Source organism: Pagrus major, chromosome 4, assembly GCF_040436345.1.
Source record: "Pagrus major chromosome 4, Pma_NU_1.0".
Lineage (NCBI taxonomy): Eukaryota > Metazoa > Chordata > Actinopteri > Spariformes > Sparidae > Pagrus > Pagrus major.
In genome coordinates this window covers 24,079,476-24,100,615 of record NC_133218.1, presented here as the reverse complement: position 1 = coordinate 24,100,615, position 21,140 = coordinate 24,079,476, and the positions used below count along the sequence as shown (strand labels likewise).

The 21,140-nt window shown below is 39.9% G+C and overlaps 1 protein-coding gene across 2 annotated transcripts; it reads right to left on the bottom strand.

Annotated features, from left to right (window-relative positions):
- Positions 1-1,985: 1,985 nt before the first annotated feature.
- Positions 1,986-19,982, bottom strand: dhx38 (DEAH (Asp-Glu-Ala-His) box polypeptide 38). Of its 2 annotated transcripts, none has more exons than XM_073464557.1 (27): positions 19,893-19,982; positions 18,761-19,089; positions 18,077-18,279; positions 17,607-17,768; positions 17,329-17,491; positions 17,031-17,149; positions 16,863-16,939; positions 16,607-16,762; positions 16,309-16,470; positions 16,035-16,142; positions 15,352-15,476; positions 15,076-15,213; positions 14,749-14,935; positions 13,688-13,873; positions 13,373-13,513; positions 12,950-13,060; positions 12,600-12,716; positions 12,387-12,494; positions 12,177-12,289; positions 10,759-10,967; positions 9,040-9,194; positions 8,154-8,309; positions 7,722-7,856; positions 7,175-7,300; positions 6,986-7,081; positions 5,370-5,491; positions 1,986-2,482 (listed from the first exon to the last, which is right to left on the bottom strand). In XM_073464557.1, the coding sequence occupies exons 2-27, from the start codon at positions 19,084-19,086 to the stop codon at positions 2,401-2,403; spliced, it is 3,783 nt and encodes a 1,260-aa protein (XP_073320658.1). In that variant the 5' UTR covers positions 19,087-19,089; positions 19,893-19,982; the 3' UTR covers positions 1,986-2,400. The 2 variants fall into 2 exon arrangements, with proteins under 2 accessions (XP_073320658.1, XP_073320659.1); XM_073464558.1 differs by having other exon boundaries at positions 2,307-2,482; positions 18,077-18,276.
- Between the last annotated feature and the right edge of the window lie 1,158 nt (positions 19,983-21,140).

The window sequence follows — 21,140 nt, the reverse complement described above, 5'->3', positions numbered from 1 at the left end:
ATATAACCAAACTTAATATCCTTGGTATTGAGTTGTCGGTCAGACGGATACAGCAACTGAAATTTGTGCTGAAACCATTATTATTCAATTGATCAGTCAACAGAAAATTAATTTGCGACTATTTTTGATAGTTCACAAGTTGTTTTGTCATTGTTTCAGCTATACAATTAGGAGTTTTTTCAGCTTTCTGTTGTCATATTTGATAGAGAACACTATCTTTGTGGTTTGGGTTGTTAAACAGAACAAGTAAGTAAGTCTAAGTTGTTACCGTGGGCTTTTTTGCAATTGGCAACGATTAATCAAGAAAATGATCATTAGTTAGAATAAAAACAGCAATTTGAAGCAAAGCTGAAACAATAAGATGATTTATCAGCAACTAGTCTGATAATTGTTTGAGTTATTGTGTTTAAGTCCTTGTTTACTCTGTTTCTACTTATAAGTAGTAAAGTAAATAAAGGAAGGAAGTAAATAAGGAAGTTTGAGACATTACCCAGGTCTTTTTTGCGATTGGCTTCAGGCCTGACGCAATATCAGATCTTCACTACAAGATTATGGGGGCCAAACAAATACACAAAATCTCGAGAAAATTTGAAGAAATGAGGTGCTGTAAGTCAAATTCATCTTTAACTGCGTTTACTGTGTGTTTTGTCTAATTTTTGGCAAATGTATTACAATCAAAATACGAGTTTAGGGAGGTGCAGAGAGAGTCTGTAACCATAACTGTACAAAAAGAAAAAGGCCACCAGATGAACTGATGAACAAGATCCACAAAGCCAAACATCTGTGCAAGATAATTTGCAAGATATTATGTGTATTCTTAACACAATATCAATGTTTTTTAACATCATAGTTATCAATATCAGTTGGCATTGTATAAACCAAACAAATAATCAATACTGAAAATGAGCGTTAGCTGCTCTGTGGAATTATAAGGAGCATTCACTAGTTTCTGAAATGTTATGGATAAAGAACAATTAATCCAGAAGCAATCTGTAGATGAACTAATACTGAAAATCCTCTTTACTCACGTTTTGAGTCTCTTATTAAATCTCTGGCTGTAGAAAACGATTAAACTGTCGACATACTGTGTGTGTACAGCTGAGAGCTACTAAATTCACCCCGTTTTGTTTTATAGGGAGACACAAAAGCAGGAATATTCACTAAAGAGACCCGTGCCTCATGTGGAGAATTTACAGCCTTAAGTAATTTGCGTCACTTTCACTTATTGAGCTATCATTCAAAAAAGTGCATCTAAATGACATAATTAGTTTGGCACATGCAGTGCACAAAAAGACACATTAGTGACTACAATATCAAATGAAATCACCTTGGATTAAAAAAATAGCTAACATTTATTTTTTTTCCATTTACAAAAGATGTTGAGAGAGAAAAAAAGCCATTAGCAGTCCTCCTGCTGTCTCAGATCCATGTAGAAAAGACAAAACACAACCACTGCCACCTTCCAAACATGGCCTCCACTAAACTGTTTTGTTACAGATAGACCAGTCTATCTGAAGCTGCGTGATATTCTCATCAGCTGAGAGGGCAGGAGAGGGCGCACATCAACAGACACATTTGTTTAGAGAAAGAACAACACAAAGGAGACTAACTGTGTGCTATTTTGAACACAAGGACCATGAAAATAAAACAGTTGATATGTTTAATCCAGCGTGATGATGTTTCGTGTGAAGCAAAGCTGTGCTACATCACATTGTTGGAACAAGGTTAACAGGAAGTAGAAAAGGGTCAATTGCCTAAGCCTGCGCGAGTGCATTTTGTGTGTGTGTGTGTGTGTGTGTGTGTGTGTGTGTGTGTTAGGGGGTTTTACAACACAACTCTAGAGTCTGAAGACACTCGTGCCACAAGTACAGTTGGAATAGTGCTTCAGTCTGTGGAGGAGCACTTCATGGTGTCACACACGCTGTTCAAGCCACAACTGTACAAGAACTAGTAGGACGCAAGGACACAAAGACAAGTAACATTGAATTTAGATTTTTTAGTTTTCCTCTGATGGAGAAAATGCAACAGACGATAGAAAATTATTTCTAGCTCAGGTAAAATCATAATAGAGACGTCTGTAAAAACACTTTGCTTCAGTAATGACCACATAGAAATACTGAATATACAAAAAAAAAAACAGTCCTTTCGTCCTCAAATGTATCGTGGAAACAGCAATCGGCTGAAAAAAGGTGGAGGGAGGCGTTTTGATGGACCTGACTCGTCTTTGAGTCTTGTGCCTTATACAAGTTCTCACTCTAGTGGTGTGTACATGAACTGCAGTTGATTGTAGCCATGCTGGGAGGGACGACTGGCAGCTGGAAGTTGGGGTGGTTGCTTGTGCTGGTGTGGTCCAGGTCCTAAATGGAAATGAGTCAATAGGAGTCAGGCTGGTGGGTTGTTCTACAGTCCAAAGCGGGCCGGGGTGCGTTTGGGCGTCATGGGGACCTCTTCTCTTCTTCCTGGTGTGCAGATTTTCACCGCCCTGAATCAGAAAAATCAGTGAGAACACAAGTGTTATACTCATACTAAACATGTCTTACATGAGGTGAGCAGCTGTGGTTGAAAAGATAAATAAAAAAGCTGAAGGTGAGTGGAAGCTGAATGTGAACATAAAAGCAGCAGGACTGAAGGAGAGTGAAAAGGCAGGCCGGTGTCTCTGTGAAGAGTGTTGGGAAGTAGAGCCTGACGTCTCTGACAGCAAATCTATCATCTTTAATTACAACAGCGTGACACCCTGACACTGCCCACACTTCCCACATCCCTCCGTCCTCACACACACACACCTGCAGCAATTACAACCATCAGGCCATAACCCCCTTCTGTCACTGTGTCCCCCTCTCTCTGTCTCCCATGTTCACTTACTTTACTCAATACACAAGCTGCTGGTAGTTTCATAACAGCTGTGCAGACACATCTAGATGGTATCAAAATATCTATTCATATTGATTTAACAGTTTCAAAATGTTCTCATTTTTCGCATTATCGATACTCCAGCACTAGCTGGGTTTTTTCACTTTCCTCTCTGACAGCGAGTTGACACAAGCACTGCTGTAGTGCCCACATAGCTCCACCTTTTCCTGAAGTAAATTAACATACGGTTGTATTCATGTTTAAATAAAAATCTAAAATTCCTGAAGGTTGTGTCATTTTTTCCCTGTGTCTACTGGATTTGAACATGGATTTGCCTCTACAAAATATTAAAGAACCATGAAATGTGTGTTTTACATGACGACAAACCACATAAGTAGAATGTTTTTGTCCTACCAATCTGGGCATCCACTGGTTTTTATTCCTGTCTCTACATACACAGAAAATCTAAAACTTATCAAACTTTCAAAGCTTGCTTGAGTTGTGTAATCGATCAGCTTTGCATTCATTTTTAATCAGATATATTCCTACCTTAAATGCAGACATTTCGAATGACTTCATACCCAAACTGCATCACCACACGACAGTACTGTAGCTTTGACAAAACTGGAGGGCATACTTGACGCACGCTGTGATGGATTACACGACTCAAGCAAGTTCCAGAAGTTTGCCAATTGATTTTCTACACATATAGAAATGAACAGAAACCTCTGTAACCTGCAGTCGAATACAACCTGCAAAGATGTGAAATACACATACACCTGATAGTTTATAGTTACCTTATTTTGATGAATTTGAACATCTTTTTTCTTCAAAACATTTTTACGTCAAACTTCTCAAACACAGGCAGCTGTTTGAGAACTATGTCTAAATAAATTACAGAATAAAATTTACGAATTTATCATCAGAAATTGTCATAACAGTACAATTTTGACCAGGCATTCAATTATGGCTGGGCAATATATAGATATTATATCATTATTGTGACATGAGGCTACATATCATCTGAGATTTTGGATATCGATACATCGTGATTTGGCATTTGCAAGTGTTGTCTTTTCCTGGTTTTAGAGGCTGCATTTCAGTTGAGTGATGTCATTTTGAACTTACCAGACTGTTCCAATACTTTACCCAATTAGTCATGATGTCACATTACTGATGATGATTTATCAAAAATCTCATTGTGTTAATGTTTTGTTAAAGTATCTGACAATACTGTCACGTGATATTTATAAAGTGCTTTAGAGGAGATCTCGAGTTATATATCGTGCATCATGATATAGTCGAACAATCTTGTAGTATTATTTTAAGGCAGTATCGCCCAACCCTACATTCAAAGCCAGCTTTCAGCACTTGAAAGTAGGGCTGCAACTAAGGATTGTTTTCTTTATCAGTTAATCTGCAGATTATTTTCTTGATTTATCGACTAATTGTTTGGTCTATAAAACGTCAGGAAACAGTGAATGAATTATGCACATCGAACTTTAGTAAACCTCACACAAAAGTAGCTTTTAGAGAAACTGGGACCAGAAAAAGTTTAGCAGTTCACTACTTATCTACTTCACAGCTTTTTGACAATCAGTAGAAGAGTTTGCTAGCCAGCCCAAAGTATACATAATTGTACTTATGGAAGTAAAACCTGCAGCATTGTCCTTTAAGTGCTTCGTATGGAACAAAACAGGCCTCCACTTCTAGCTCTACAGAAACACTCACGCTGTTCCACTTTTATGCACGAAACAACTGACTGCGCCATTTACTAATTCACACCACTGATCTGTGCTGGTGAGCAGGGAGACAGGTGATAAGCAGCCGGCACATGAAGGCGTACCCGACGAATATATTTCATCCCGGTCACACTGAACTCATAGAGGAGGAAGCGCTTGTGAGGCCCGCCGGAGGACAAAGGCAGCCGAGAGCCCAGGAGAGCCGACGACGTTCATCATCACACATCCCGCTTCCTCTGCTTAAATCTAATTCTTAATCTTAAACCTCGAGTGTGATTATTTTCAACTGATCTGTTACAGACGTGGTCACACAAACTCAGACAGATAAACCAGCTGATTAATTAACTATAAAAGTGTTTTTTTTTTCTAAATCTGTCTTTATAACCTTATTTCTCTCTGTAAAACTCGCGGACGGGTGTGAAATTAATTTTTTGGTCTAATTTGAAATTGAACGTTCCCCTCCTTTCTCTGCTCCGCTATGGCACAATTTAAATTGCTGCAGTAATGGGGGTCAGCCAGGAGTCAATATTATTTCTTTTTGTCTCGTCTGGAGGGACCAGAGGTGAGAAAAGCTCATCATGAAGAGTGAGAGAGGTGGCGTAGAGAGAGTGGAGGAGAGGGAGGGAGAGGGTGAAGATATGGATTGGCAGCGGGGTAGGTAAATTAAACGTTTCTATCTTGACTGTGTATGGAAAGTGAGGGCCACGGGGAACTATTGTTAGATGAGGCCCGCGTGTGATGAGGAGGCAGAGGGAGGAGAGATGGTCGCCGACTTACCTGACACTGCCAGTGTTGTTCTTCTTCTCCTGCTCCTCTCGACGCGATCGCAGCTGCTGCTGAGCCAGGGACATCTCCTCCTCCATGTTGGTGATCTCCTCCTTGGCCCGGCGACGGTTCTCCTGGAGGAGCACACGGGAGGATGGTTCACAGAAACAAAACATTTAGAGATGCCTTCTTCCACCTCCAAAAAATAGCCCAAATATGTCCCATTTTAGCAAAATCAGACACAGAAATCCTCATAACTGCCTTCATAACCCTTCAGAATATATTATTGTAATGGACTTTTCTCTGGTCTACCTAAGACGGCAACAAAAGGTCTACAGTTGGTCCAAAACGCAGCATGTAATCGAAGAAGTCTGAACATATAACACACTTATTATCACTATTTGTCTGTGCGATTGCTTTTCGAATGTATTTTTATATGTAATACTGTGTTTTTCTCTTACATGTAATTGTGTTTTGGTGTTTTTACTGACTTGTAAATTGTAGAAACTCTCTGGGTGATTTGCAATTTAGATAAACTGAAGTTGAATAAACTGAAGTTGAATAAACTGAAGTTGAAAACCATGGGTATCAATACGCTTCAACATCTGCCTCCACACCTATGGAAAGATGTTGGAACCTAGCTGCAGAGATTTGCTCCTATTCAGCCACAAGAGCATTAATGAGGTTGATAAGCTTGGCTCAGTCTACAGTACTTCCAAAAAAGTGCAGGCCAGTCAAGTTCTTCCACAGCAAATTGGTTAAACATTCCTTTATAGACTTGGCTTTCTACACAAGGGCTTTGTCATGTTAAACAGGGCTGTGTGATAAGACAACATATATTGTCTGACAATAGAAAAACGTTTGATTTTATGCTCTATCATTTATTTTGTTGTGTTGCAAATCACAAACTTTATTGGAATGTTTTTCGTCATTAGAATGACGCTTCGCAGTCTTCTGCACGGCACGGATGCAGGCAGGAAATCTGCATCAGCGCAACACAAAAAAACATGGAGGAGAGTGAATTTATTCATGAATTTAGAGAGAATGTGCCATATCATGACATGTATTGTTACCTGGATATGAAATGACCTACATCGAAATGTTGATGCGATATCACACAGCCCATTGGAACTGTAAAGAACCTTCCCAAAACCACAGCCACAACATCAGAAGCACACAGTCGTCTAAAACACCATTCCCAACATGGGAGTTTGTGTCAAGATAGAAGATGGTGTTGCAAAAATATGAAATTTTCACTCTTCTGTTTAGTGGCATATTTTGTACAGGAAATTCTCCATGTTTAAATTTGAGAGTTGCTGCTTCTCTGAAGAATTACAGACTCAGTGTGACTCATCTCACTTCATCATAAATTAACCAGAGAATCACACAGATGTCACCAAATCAATACATTAATTTCTAAAATGAGGATGTTCAAATCCCCCAAATTTACTTTAATAATTGCTTTTTTTTCCTTTTGTAAATTACTGAACAATTTTATGTCCTCATGCCCCCCCAAAAAATATTCAAACAGAACCATGAAAAACAAATCGAACTTCATCTTCAAACTTCTAGCTGTGTTGTTAATGAATCTAATATATACTCAGTACGTACTGCTTGCTTTGCCTTACCTGTCTGCTTCTTCCTGCATGTTTGATGCTATAAAACATGGGCCCAAGCTCTGCCAGCCACTCTCCGTCCACTGCAGTCACACACTGCATGTACTCCTGCAACACAAAGTACAGGTTAAAACATCAACAACACATATCTCTTTAATTGTTTTCATGCCAGCCGAGTTCTGCAGCTGACAGACTTTTTACCTTGGTGGTCATGACGAGCTCGTGGTAGATGATGTAGTCAGGAGTGTAGCCCATGCCAAAGAGGGAGCTGGTAGGATGGAGGTGACATGGCATGCCTGTCCTCACGTTTACATATTCACCGATGCCCTAGGAGCGAACACAGACATAAATAACACATTAAATGTGCAACTCAGAATGTCTGGAGAGAAAAATGTGTAATTTGTGTGTGTTTGTGTCTGCATCTATGGTTGCACTTTAAGGCCAGATCAAAACAGGTCATCTGGGTTAATTTGCTTCCCCACCTGGCTCAGACAGCAGGAAAATAAATTTGAAGTATATTCAACACTACTACGATTGCTCTGGTTAGCCAGCTACTCATAAGTCAAATGGAGAACCTTGATTATACAGTCATGATTTCAAATTCCCTTTCAGATTTTAGCGCTGTATTAATGCGAGGGCCAGAAGGGATATTTCACCACTCTGTAATTATGCTGCTATAAATCTGCCACAACCAGTTGCCACTAGGCGTGACATATTAACTGAGGAGAACCCAGAGAGCAAGAAGTACCTTGAGCTTGGCAGCTTGGTGGAAGTAAGCAGCACAGATGCACTTTCTGATGATGTCCCAGTCTGACCCACAGGAAATCAGGTTCATCCTCTGCTGCACCATGATGTCCTTTAACTGGGAGCGCACCTCACGCACCTGCACAAAAACAATATGTATTAGAAGTGGAACCCATAGAAAACTCATCCAACCTGTTACTTGCAATCAGTTGTTTTGGGGGGGAATATATCACTGTTGTCAGGTGAATATCTCAGACTGAAAACAACTACATTTAAAAAAATTCTGCAGGATACTCGAGGCTTCACAGGATCTGAATCCTATCATACACATATTCAAACAACAAACTAAACAATGCACAATTTAAAGTGTGAGATTTCCACATGATCAACTCGTTGGAATAAAAGGGACAGCAGCTGAAGCAGTCAATCTTCTGACCTTTCTCATGGCCTTGGTGTGGATGAAGTGCTCGTTGCACCAGACGCTGGAGTAGTTGTTGTTCTTCCACTGCATGTAGACGTTAAGGTAGGTAAGGTGGTCGCTCTCTGGGACTGAGAACTTCTCCCTCACCTGGTCGCTCTCCTCCTCACGACCCTACAGAGACATACAGACTGAGTTTACCGTATATGACCGAGAGTCTTTTTTTAATCATTCTAGTACTGTTCTGCATGCACAAATTACAGAAACATATTTAAATGTGTGAATTATTAAAAACAGTATTTAAAAAAGTGAACACCACGTAGACATAATGTTATCTTTTAAGCTGATACATTTTCACAAACTGTTGTATATTTACACATTCAGCAGGTATGGAGAAACATTACTATTCACTTTGAGTGAAATTTATGGTCACATGGCAACTGTTCATTCTCCTTTTAGCTTTGTTTTTGGTTTCCACCAACTTGACCATGTGAAATATGAGGCTTCTTAGCCGCTAAATGTTCCACTATGTTCACCAGATAATTGCTAACTGTGTCTGTCTGTTGTTTTGGTGCTGGACAGGTAGCCTGCAGTGGGTTTTTAGAGCTTTCTCATTAAAAACATGAATTTTTCTGTCTGGGAAAATTCATGTAAATGCCCTCTTAAGTCTGAAAAAACTCGGAAAATTGGAGAAAATTTTGACACACTAGTTGACGTGATATGACGCTGTAACATGGTGGACAAAAGGAAACAAAAGGACAAAAGGAGCACACGAATGCAACTCATGTTTTTATAAAAATATGGATTAAAGCCACATTAACACAGCAAAATACATGAGTATGGGTATATTTTTATTGAACAATTACACAGATCATGTTTCAATTCTGTGTCAAATCAGCCGTACCTTAGGTCTGTAGAAGATGGCTGGCACGGACAGCATGGAGACGATGATGAGGATGTCAGCACTGCAGCCCATGTCGCAGGACACGATCAGCATCTTAGAGAGGGCGGGGTCGAGGGGAAACTCCACCATCAGACGCCCTGTCGGTGTTAGAGCACCTGAAAGGACACAAAAGAACACAATTACGAGGTCGCACGTGAGGAATACAAAAGTGCACGAGATGTGAAGAATGAAGGAGGGAAGAGCACAAGACGAGTGATAAGCTTCTTTTCCATCAAAAGCCTTCTGCCGTGATGGAGAAGCCGGTATAATGTGACACTTATTTGTCTATCACCGTGAGAGAGGAGGATGAACTGCTGACAGTTGAGAATACTTGTAGAGAGAGAAAAAAAAAAAGAGTGAGATCAAAAACTTTGCCAGTTCTGATTTAAATGATTAGACGACAGAGTCTAAGAAGCTTATGAGGAGGAAAAGCAGAGAAGCAGAGCAGCCAGTTTGGGCCAGGTAAGCCTTAATCAGAGATAATCTGCTGTTAACACACCATACAGGGAATCATCAAAAGTCCCCCCTTATCCCCAAATCCCTAAATCCCCTGGAATCTGGCTAAGGATGAGACAGAAATGAGACCCGACCAGTCAAATCAAACACAGGATCAGTTACTAGGCAATTACTCCACTGGCTAAACCTCACAACTACCTCCTCCAGGCCTGTTTGCAGTGTCTGCAGCATCACTGCAGCATCCTTTAAACAGATAGTCTCCTGCCTGTGTTTGTGGTGTCAGCATCACTGTGTAGCAGCTCAAAGCAGAGCTGAGGGGAAAATTCAGCCCTCAAATACCCAATATTCCCTGGCACAGCTTCATCTTCATCTTAAACGGAGGATGATATATGTTGTTTGGCCCGACTGTAAACAAGACTAGTGGAGGCCTTGTGAGGTCGTCTACTGAAGGCAGGGGAAAAACACTGATACAACACATGATTAAGATACTTTTCATGACATTATTAATACAGGACCAAAAAGTATTTATCGTTTATTGTTTATTTATTAGTTTGTTTTTAAATTAGAACTGGATTGATTTGTTGAATATTCAATCAATCAATCGACATCAAGCCACTCTGCAACAATTTCATAATCAAACAATCTTTCTTTATTTGGCAAAATTTTTGAATTTCTGTGGTTCCAACATCTCGAAAATGAATATTTCCTTGTTTTCTTTTTCTTCCATGACAGTAAACGGAATATCTTTGGGTTTTGGACAGTTGGTCGGACAAAACAAGACATATGAAGTCATCAACTTAAGCTCTGGAAACTTGTGATGTGATTTTTGAGAATTTGCTGATATTTTACAAAATGAGTCCAAGGCAACACGCACACCATTTTTTTATGGTGTAAAGAATCAAATCCAATTTACAATAAGTCAGCCAAGGAAGAGCCATGTTAAGTAATCTGTCCAATCAGCATAAGCATCTAGTTGTCCACATCACTTTTTGTTTCTTCAAAGATTCGCCACACAATAAGCTGATGTGAAGTTTGGAAACAGAAGTAAGAGGACATTAAATAATCTCTATGATTCTCCTAAAAAAGCAGATCTTGAAGCCTTCAAGATTGCCGACTCATAATAACCAGCATATTAAAGTCTACTAAAAGCGTCTACGTCATGTAGATGCAAGAAACTTATCACTTATCATTATATTATGATTCCAATTCCTGTTCTCTACCCACCTGTGTTGTCCAGAGCTCCCAGGATCCAGAGCTGGTACATGGAGTTGAGCATGTTGTCCTCAGGTGGAGGGTCCATGAAGTGGAAGAGGAGCAAATCCTGCACACCCAGAGACTTCAAAAGCAGGACTACATTGGCCAGGTTGGTCCTCTGGATCTCTGGTATGGTGGTGGTCAGCATTTCATTCTTATAGGCGCTCTGAGTGTAGAGTCTGGACAGAGACAGCAAAGAATGATGTTCTATTAAAATCAGATTTTACTAAACAAGAAGAATGTGCTTCTTTTTGAAGTAAACTTAAAACATCGCACAGACATGCACAGAGGGATATGCTCCTCTGGGCCATGTTTTTATGTGACACTGTTGTGCAGGCATGCAAGTGGGATTGTAACTTAGCAGTAAACACCAGATATAGATCAGCTGCAGAGGAAAATTCAGTACAATTTATTTCGGCAAACATCCAGAGCTTGAGTTGAAGTAAAAGGCCCAACTTAACAAAGCTCTCACAACAATAACAGCTGTCTGACGTCGGATCTTATAATTACAGAATGATTTGAATGTATGTGGAGGTTTTGAGCTTGTGAGTGAGTGCCTGTAGTCACAGCTAAAAGGCTCTTTGAGTGAGGAATTCTCCACGCAAGCGAAGCAAACTGGCGTGACTCACTCCCTCTGCTCTCTAACACATACACACATCCACAGCGACTCAAACACCTCGACTGTACTCGGTGTAAAGCTGCTCCCAAACTGATTCTTCATAGATTTGTGTATGCTTGTGATAAAGCGCAGGTGGGCAGGATTAATCCAGAAATATGTGGGCTTTCTAGCTCATTAGCAATGCAAAACGTATCACCCTGTCACTCAATCTCTGCTTAAGCAAAGGTGGCAAAAGAGGGAAGGGTCAAGAGGAACCTCTGACAGGGTCTTTGTGGCACATTTCCCTTCCATAAATAGAGTTAAAATGCATGAAATCCTCTGGAGATTAGGTTTCTAGACGGTTCTCCCTCTTCCTGCCTGTGACTGCCATGAAAGAACAGCCATGTCACACATCCAGAGCCCTGAGCGAACCATCCAAGGACGGCACTGATTTCAAACGACTGAAGGGAGAAAACAGACTTCACATGCCAAAGTGATGCTCAGGAATGGAAAAGAAACATATTTCTATTCACTGAATGTACACCAAGATACAAATATAACATACAAAATACCCTAACCCTGTTCCTGCTATTCTTCCCTTTCTAGGATCAGGGGACCGATGATTGGTACTGTCAGCCAAAAAGGATAGAAAAGGTATCGGAGCAGCCTTGTAGGAGCCCAATATGACACAACTATTAACCATGCATCAATTCCAGCTCAACACTGCTTGTTGCTGTGTGCATGTGTGTGTGAAGATATGTATATGCAAAGAGAAGACACAAGCCATTACCTGTAACACTGCCCTGGTCCTGTACGTCCTGCTCTGCCAGAACGCTGGTTGGCATTAGCCTGGCTGATGGGATAAACCTGCAGAGCGTCCATTCCAATGCGAGGATTGAAAACCTGTTAACAGAAAACACAATTAAGCAAAATAAAAAGGTTCTCGGGCTTAAACTTGTATATAGAGAAAGGATCTTTCAAGAACTGCAGTGTGACAGACCTTAAGTTTGCAGTATCCTGAATCAACGACAAACATGATTCCATCCACAGTCAGGGAGGTCTCAGCAATGTTTGTGGCAACAATGCATTTCCTCACACCATCTGGAGCCTAGCAGAGGATAAAAAAAATAAAGGTAGTCAGCTTTTCAATTAGTACTCTTAGATGTCATGTGTACAGGTGTGTGCAACGTTACGGGACGTTACGGATATAAACCTTCTGAAAGATCTTGGCCTGGAGGTCAGAGGGCAGCTGTGAGTAGATGGGAAGCACAGCCAGAGGAGGAGCATTCTCCAAGTCCTCCAACCGCTCCACGATCTGATCAGACGTCACCTGTGAGGATAAGGATAAACTTTACTCAAACTGGGAACACAAAATGGAAAGAACCAGGGACTGGATGTGGCAGTATTTTCGGAAAATATCCTTTTATGTCTTGAGGAGATTTGAGGGAGGAAAAAAATCATATAGCCTTTATACATATAGCCTCTGCAATTCAGATCACAGTCTTTTATGCCAAAATTATATGCAACAACAATTTGACTGATAGTAGCAGCCATGTCTCTCACTTCAATATCCTCCTGCCCAGGCATAAAGATGAGGATGTCTCCTCCCATCCCACTGAGGTGGATCTGCAGAGCCTGCTTCACTGCTGCCTCCACGTAGTCCTCCTGAGGGGTCTACACAGCACAAAACACAACAATCAGTCCAATACAAAACAAATACATTGACATCCCCCCATGACAACCTAAACTTAGGTCTTAGAACTTCGGCACAACAGTAGAGACAACTATTAATTGTTATATGCCAAACATTGGTTGACATACCAATTTATATAGTTATTTGTCTATAGTGTACTTGATAAACTGTTTATTTCAGTGAAAATATGACAAAGTGTGATTCATCATCTTACTGTTATGTATGTCATATATACTTATCATAAATTAAAAGTCATATTTTACAGTGTAGGTAGAATGCAAAAGAAAACATACCTTGCTAAACAAAATGTCAACAGGAAATGTTCTTCCTGGAATGTGGAATATGGGTACATTGCCAAAAAATGCAGCAAACTTGTCCGAGTCCATAGTTGCGGAGGTGACTATGAGCTTCAAATCAGTGCGTCGAGATACAACCTGTTGGGAAACAGTGGACAGAGGAGAAGTGGTTGAATGAAATCATTGTTTATTTCAGTGAAATCAGAAAACCAACAACCTAATTTATCATTTAGACACACATGACAGATGCAGCTGTCTGTAAAATAACAATAACACCTATATTTGATGGGTTTTAGGTAGCAGTGTACTGACCTCACGTAGCAGGCCGAACAGCACATCAGTATTGAGGGAGCGTTCGTGAGCTTCGTCCATGATAACAGCACTGTAGTGGTCCAGGTCCGACTCCCTCAGTGACTCTCTGAGCAGGATTCCATCTGTCATGTACTTTATTAATGTTTTCTCAGACGTGCAGTCCTCAAAACGGATAGCGTAGCCCACCTGCAGGCAACAATGTCAGAAAATCAACGGAAAATACTGTACAATGTTGTATGAACTTTAAAGTACTTTCTAACAGAAAATACGACTATGACATGCACAGAGTTTACAAAAAAGACAAACACATTATACCTTTTATAAAATTAACTACCTAATTTATGTAATTTTTGACAATTTTTTTGTTGCTTCACAGTATAATCCCTACTAAACAGCATGTCTCCCTTTTTTCCACTAGATGGCAATGTTATACAGCATATGACTTACTATTGAGTGTGTGCAATAAAGTAATAACTGTAGCGTATGAGTCATTCAAAACAACTTCACAGAAGAAATACAAGGGCACAGTAGCTCGTTTTGTCTCTAATCAGAAGTTAAGGGACAACTTCACGAGCGATTGGACTGGAAAACAAGTCCACAGCTTTAATATATAGTTAGACAAGAGTTCAAAATTCAAATATTAAGCACATTTTATGTAAATACCAAAACCACTCTGAATCAAATTTAACCAAGCCTTCTCTCTGTAGGTTACAATCATGCAGTTTCACAATGCAGTGAATGACAGAATGACATTTTGGATGCATTCTGAGATCATTTGGGATACGCTAAGAATCAGAAGAATCTATTGGAATTTGTTGTAAAGCAAAAACACTCAAATTAACACATTGCCAAGGAAGTTAGAGAATAAGATATTATCATAACAGACAGAAGTGATGGCCGATTAAATCACTGCTTAGAACAGTAAATAAATTAACATTAGATGTTCATAGGGGTTCCACAATCAAAGATAAAACTGTACACAGACTGCTGGTTAGCATCAGTAGGGCTAACTACTCCAAAATGTAATGACTGCTTGCTCAAGCATCAGCAGGTTGTCTCACCTCCTCTCCAAGGTTGGTGCCAATCTCCTCGCTGACTCTCTTGGCCACACTCATGGCTGCCACTCTTCTGGGCTGAGTACAACCCACCATGCCATAGCTAGTGTAGCCATCCTCATGCAGGTACTGAGTCAGCTGGGTGGTCTTCCCACTGCCCGTCTCCCCAACAACAATCACAATGCTGTTGTCCCTGTAAACACATTGAAATAGTAAAAGTTATTACTAAGTCAAAGAGTAACTCATCACAGTTTTGATGCAAGACACACTTTTAGGCTAAAATTTGGTATTAAAATTGGATGTGAGCGATGAACTCTGTTTGGATATCATTACCTGATGATGTTAAGAAGTTGTTGTCTGACAGCAAAAATAGGCAGGTACTGTCTCTGCTCCAGAAGAGTCTTCTTCTTAGCAAACTCACTGCTGGCTTCAGACTTTTCTTTCATGTGGTCTGCAAATTTTTGCTCGGCTCTGTAAGGAAACGAGAGAAATCGCCAAAAATTATTACGGCAAGTCAAATAAACTAACATTACAATTCAACAAGTTAAGCCTGTGGATTATTAAAAGGAAAGTATGAATTGTGAAACTTTGCATAGCCAGTTTAGTCACCTGTAGTCCACTTTTCCGTCCTCACCAACGGGTTTTCCCCCAGAGACATCTGCTTCCTCCTTCTTCTGGATCCCCATGATGTCCCCCAACTTGGTGCCTGCTAATTCCCAGTGTTTGTGCTGTGCCTGAAAACATAATTATTCCAATTACATCATACAGTTAAGAATGTTGAAGCTTTAGTCTGTAACTGCACTCACAGATTGCAATTTCATGCGTATTCAACACAGAGGAGAGATGACGAAGCGCCTGGCGTTGCATTTGTCAAGTTGTTTCACTTCACTGACGGGGGTTTGCAGTTAAAATCTTATCAACCATCCATGTAAGGTGATCATGAAGAACTTTTTTAGTGAAGTGAGAAAATTAGACAGCATTGGTATTATCAAACAGACAGGTGCACAAAAACAAACCCCACTGACATTTCTCAAGAGCAGAGTACGAAGATCATAGATCATACGATCATACCTGTGTATGCGTTGAGCCCAACAACAACATTCTCTATTATTTAGCTGTAGAATTCTATATTTATGGGTATTTTACATGACAGATATATTGTGTTAACCCTCTTCTAGCAAAGTGAAGCAAGTCAAGACCCAAATTAAACTCAGGTCAGAATCAAGATAACAAAAGCAGGACAGACGTTCATCAAATTGGTACTCTTAGTGTTAGTTATAAATGCTTCCCACCTTCTTGCGCTCTTTCTGCTCACGGTGTTTGCGGACAAGCTGGCTGCCTTTACGAGAGATGATGGCCATGTCAGAGGTAGCATCTTTCACAGGGATGACAGGCTCTGGCTGCAGCAAGAAAACAAATACAGATGTAAAACATTTAGATGAAAAAAAAAAAGTGCAGTTCTGACAAAAATATGACACCTAAGGCACTGAATCATAATTATTTCAACTGAAGGGTAAAACTAGTCACTACAGGCCTTAGATCATGAGATGTTTAGGTCTTGTTTACCTGCTTGGTGAAGACTATTCTTCCATCCAGAAAGGGGGGAACCAGGTTGTGAACCAGCAGGTGAACCTTTGCAGCATTGTCTTCCTCAAAGTCTTCATCCACCTCCAACCTCTGCACCACACCACTGGTCAACATTCGGTTAGTCTCCCACCGCTCATTATCCTGAGACAAGAAACACAGCCTGTTACCAAGATATACCGACACAGACAGATACACTAACGAGACAAATATATAAGTACACACATATAGTGTGTGCCTGTGCATGCAGGCTCACTTATTATCAGGACTGACGTTGTACCTCATTGATCTGTCGTTTCTGGGCAGATATTCTTTTTTGTGTCTGCTTCTGAAGGATCTGCTCTCTCTTCTTTACGTAATCATCAGATGTGGAAGTGAAAGGGTTGTGGAACTCATCATAGCCTTCATCCATCATGTACCAATCTCTGTCTGCTTGCTGCAAAACCACAAGACGATTAGAAATGTAAACAAAAAAAAAAAATATCACCAGAAGCAGTTTCTTTAATGCATAAATGAGGAGTAACTGTGTCGCTCACCTTCTGGTCCTCCTGCCACTGGTCTTTCTCGTCCTCGTTATCAAACATAATTCCTCCCTCACCATCTTCTTTCCTACCTGAAGAGGAGCCAGAATAAGAAATGTTATCATTCATAAGGTATTTAAATCTTGCACATGAGCACACAACAGGCTAGTTTTTGAATAGTACCTTTTCCTTGTGACAAACGTGGTGTAGAACCCAAATGCTTTCTGTCATTGGCCCACTCGTTGTACTTATATGACGGGGTAGGCAGGGGTGTGTCGTCAGGGTAACGGCCTCTGACTGACCTGCGCACACAGCAAACAGATGTTAGAGTTTCTGTCTTTGTTTTCAGTGCACTGTACCATCATGTAGTGTCACATACTACAATTCCAACATCCACTTGAAGGACATTTTCTGAATGAAACTAAGACTTTGGGGCTTGGGGTATAAAAAATTTAAGATAAAATGAATGACAGTTGTTTACCTGTCCCTCCTCTCACTCTCTCGGGTGGAGCGATGGCTTCTCTCAGAGCGATCAGACTCTCTGTTAGACGGGGCAGGGGAGGGAGACTCCCACTGGGAATGGCGTGAGCTGGCATAACCACTGTCATCCTCTTCCCAGTTGGAGCGAGAGGGTGTGAAAGAATCTGTGAAAAAATAAAATAGTCAGTCAATTAAGTAAAAGATTAAGTAGAAGGTCTCTTGAACACAGAAAATTATTATTTATAACTTGAAAAAAATCAGATGAATAAAACAAACTACCTCTGGGGCGTTGCTGCGGTGTCGGGGGTTCATCTCTCTTACTCCCTCGGCTGATGCGTTCAGACCAGCCGTCTCTCTGTGAGCGCTCACTCCTCTCCCCGCGCTCCGAACGCTCTGACCGGCTGCTGCTACTGCCACGGCTGTGGCTGCTCTCTCGCTCATCTGACAGCAAAGACAAAGTAAAGTTACCCTCAACAACCCCAACTGGTATAACTGGCTTTCATTATCGATTGAGCTACCAATTATGTTTTCAAATACTACATCCACTCTACAATAAATAAATAAACATTTCAAAGTATTACAAAAAAGTTAAAATAATGAATTCCAAAATGTACTTGCTTATTGTTCTGAACTGTCAAGGAAATGCATTTTTTAGTATTTAAGTTAAATGTAGCCAGTGTAATACAGAAGAAAAAGTTATTACCAGCAAATGTTTTAAATTTTTACTTGAAAAAAGAAAGAAGAATCACCTCTTTCACTTCTTCGGTCTCTGCCCTTATCTCTGCTCCTCTCTCTGTCTTTGTCTCGTTCTCGATTCTTGTCCTCTTTGGAGGAGGCGTAGACTCCGTGCTCACGTCTGTCTTTCTCCCTCTGCTGGTGTCTGCGGCGGAACTCTTCACTGACCCCTCCGGGGTTTGAGGGCGTCTCGGAGCCGGTCACACGATACTTCCTGCTGGGGAGATGAAAATAAAATATTCAGTCATGCTATACCCATTTGTATGCCACTACAGTTGGTAAAACAAAATACTATTTCCAAAAGGAAAGGATGTTAATGTTCTAAGTTAATTTATGTTTTGCAATGACTTAGACTGACAGTACTGGTTTTTCACAGATTTAGTGACGTGAAAGGAATCCACAAAAAAGTGCTTTACAAATTCCCAAACTGGGATGTCCAGGAGGTAAAGAAACCCAAAGTGTTCAATATTAAATAAATGAATTAACATATATATTAACAAATATAAAAACAAAATACAAAGCTGTAAAACTTTGAAATAATTCTGCCAATTATAAAATAACAAAACAAAAACTATATATATTTGTTCATATTTTTTTTTTTTTTATTTCATAATGGACACTTTGGCTTGTGGGATAGGCGTTGCCTGTCTAATACGAATTACCAACCATGTTTAATAAAATAGGATTCTGACACTTACCTCTCCTTCTTAGCACTGCTGCTCTTATCATCGTCTTCTTCATCAGACCCAGAGTCACTTTTACCTTCCTCCCAGTCCTTGTAGGAGGACACCTTTGACTTCTTGTTTATTCTGTCATCGCCACTAGCATCAGCCAGCTCCTTACTCTCCCGCTCCTTCCTTTTCTGGGCTGCCAGCAGATCCAAGCCCAGCAGGGAGGTGCGCGGAGTGGGTGCCCGAAAAACATGGGGCTCTGCAGCAGCACTCTTCTTCTTTACTATCAGTCCACCAACCTGAGAATCTGGGTCAGTCCCTTCCAGTCTATGCATGGACACATCATCATCCATTATCTGTGGGGAAATAATGATAATGTGTAAAGCTACTAAACTGTAAAGCACAAAACTAAACTAGGACTTCAACAAATGATTACTTTTATTATTAATCAGATTGATAATGAGTTTGATGAGGTCAGAAAATAATGATAAATGCCAATCAAAAGATCCCTGAGTCAAAGATGACCTGTTCAAAGTGTTTGCATTGTCTGACCCAAAGTCCAAAACCAAAAGAGACTCAGTTATTGTCATAGAAGATACATTTCAGAGGTTAGGTTGCATTTTTGCTTACAACTTTATTGACAATTAACATTACAGCAAACCCTTACAGCTAGACAACGTATGAATGAATCCTTTGAACAAATCACAGCTTATACATTTTGATTGTGGCGTTTATTTCAGTATAGTAATCGATTTAGCACTACACTGAACTGAGATTAATGTCCATTTTAGACCCTGGACACAAAGCGCGGGTTGTTACAGGACAATTAAGAATTATTGCCAATTATCTGTTCTTTTATTTTTACTTTCAGCTAAATGGGTGACGTCCAGTATCGTATTAACTTACTCAGAAACTACCAAACAAGACACTGGCAACTTTACCGTCAATTATGAAGTCGTAGCGTATCAATAATTTCTCTATCAGCATTTTTGGACAGTATAGTAGCCTCATTTATGATTTCATTATTTCGTAAGTTATACCAAGGTCATAAATTGGTGTAGGTTACGATGTGAAATATAGTAGGCTATGAGTAAATAAGTACAATTATTACATTCATCCCTCGTTTAATAACAGTTTGATGAAATAGAGCGTAACGTACCTCAGATACGTAGGCTAACGTTAGCTAGCCTGCGAGCTATCCGGCTCTGTCCCGAGGAGGCCGGGCGGCAAACTGCGGAAAACTTCCGCGTATTTCTTTCGGTCTAAAATGAGGATGTTCTCACATGAAAGAAAAGATTTGAGGTCAAGTTAAGAGCGGGTAAGTACGCAAGAAAATTACGGATCCGTGGCTGCCAGTGGTATATATTTCAATGGCAGCTTTCGTAAACACAACGCGTATGTTTACAGACTAGGGAGCAGCCATTGCAATCCCACAATTCCGAGCGGGAAAAGAAAAAATATTCTAAACTTTATTGAAACAGGTGTTAACAGGGAGTGGAGTGAGACTTTTCCAGCCTGGCTTTTACTGAATGTACCTTGTCTTTTATAAATGCCTTACTTTAAATCATTGTTATTCATTTCTAACATATCATTATTTTATTTTTTGAGTAGAGTTTGAGTTTAGTCGAGAAAAACAACATTTATGCATGAGAGTCCTATAACCACACAAAATAAAGCAGGTAATGGACAACGGGCAGTAGATATGAACCATAAATACAAAACACAAAATTAATTTTATTCAAAAGTGTGTGTGCAACATTGAAATGGGCACTGTGTAGTTTGGGATAAGACATTCAAATTCAGAATTGTAATATTTACAATATCACTGAGGTAATAGTACACACTCAGAAATATTTATTTTTCCATAACTAGTAAAAAAGAAGAAAATAAGGTCCCCAGAACACTGTTTGAAGCTAGAAAGGTGGCAGGGTCCACCAAATATAAACAAAGTAAAACAGTATGAAATCGTGTGGTCCTGTAAGGACAGTGTGTTTATTCAGTTTATTCAATCATGAAAATGAGTTCACTCATTTAGTTTGTCAGTTTTAGGCATTAAAAATGATTCCCCAAAACTAAATAGTGCATGTTTGAAGTTCAAAGTTCAATAACCACAAATCCCTAATACGTTATGCCCATCACACCTAACTACTACTCTTTATACAGTTTTGATGATGTAAAAAAAAAGTGATTCGATAAAATGACGGAAATACTACCATAGTCTTGAGAATGAGAAAAGGTGATAGAAATAAACTTTGTGTAACGCAGACACATCATGATCTCTGGTATGACCTCTGTACATTATGTATAACTCCTCTGGCCAAATTATCAACACCAACAACTGAGATAAGTATTGTAAACTAGTAACATATTAATTTAGAGAATGAGTAGCTGAGATGAAAAGAGAGTC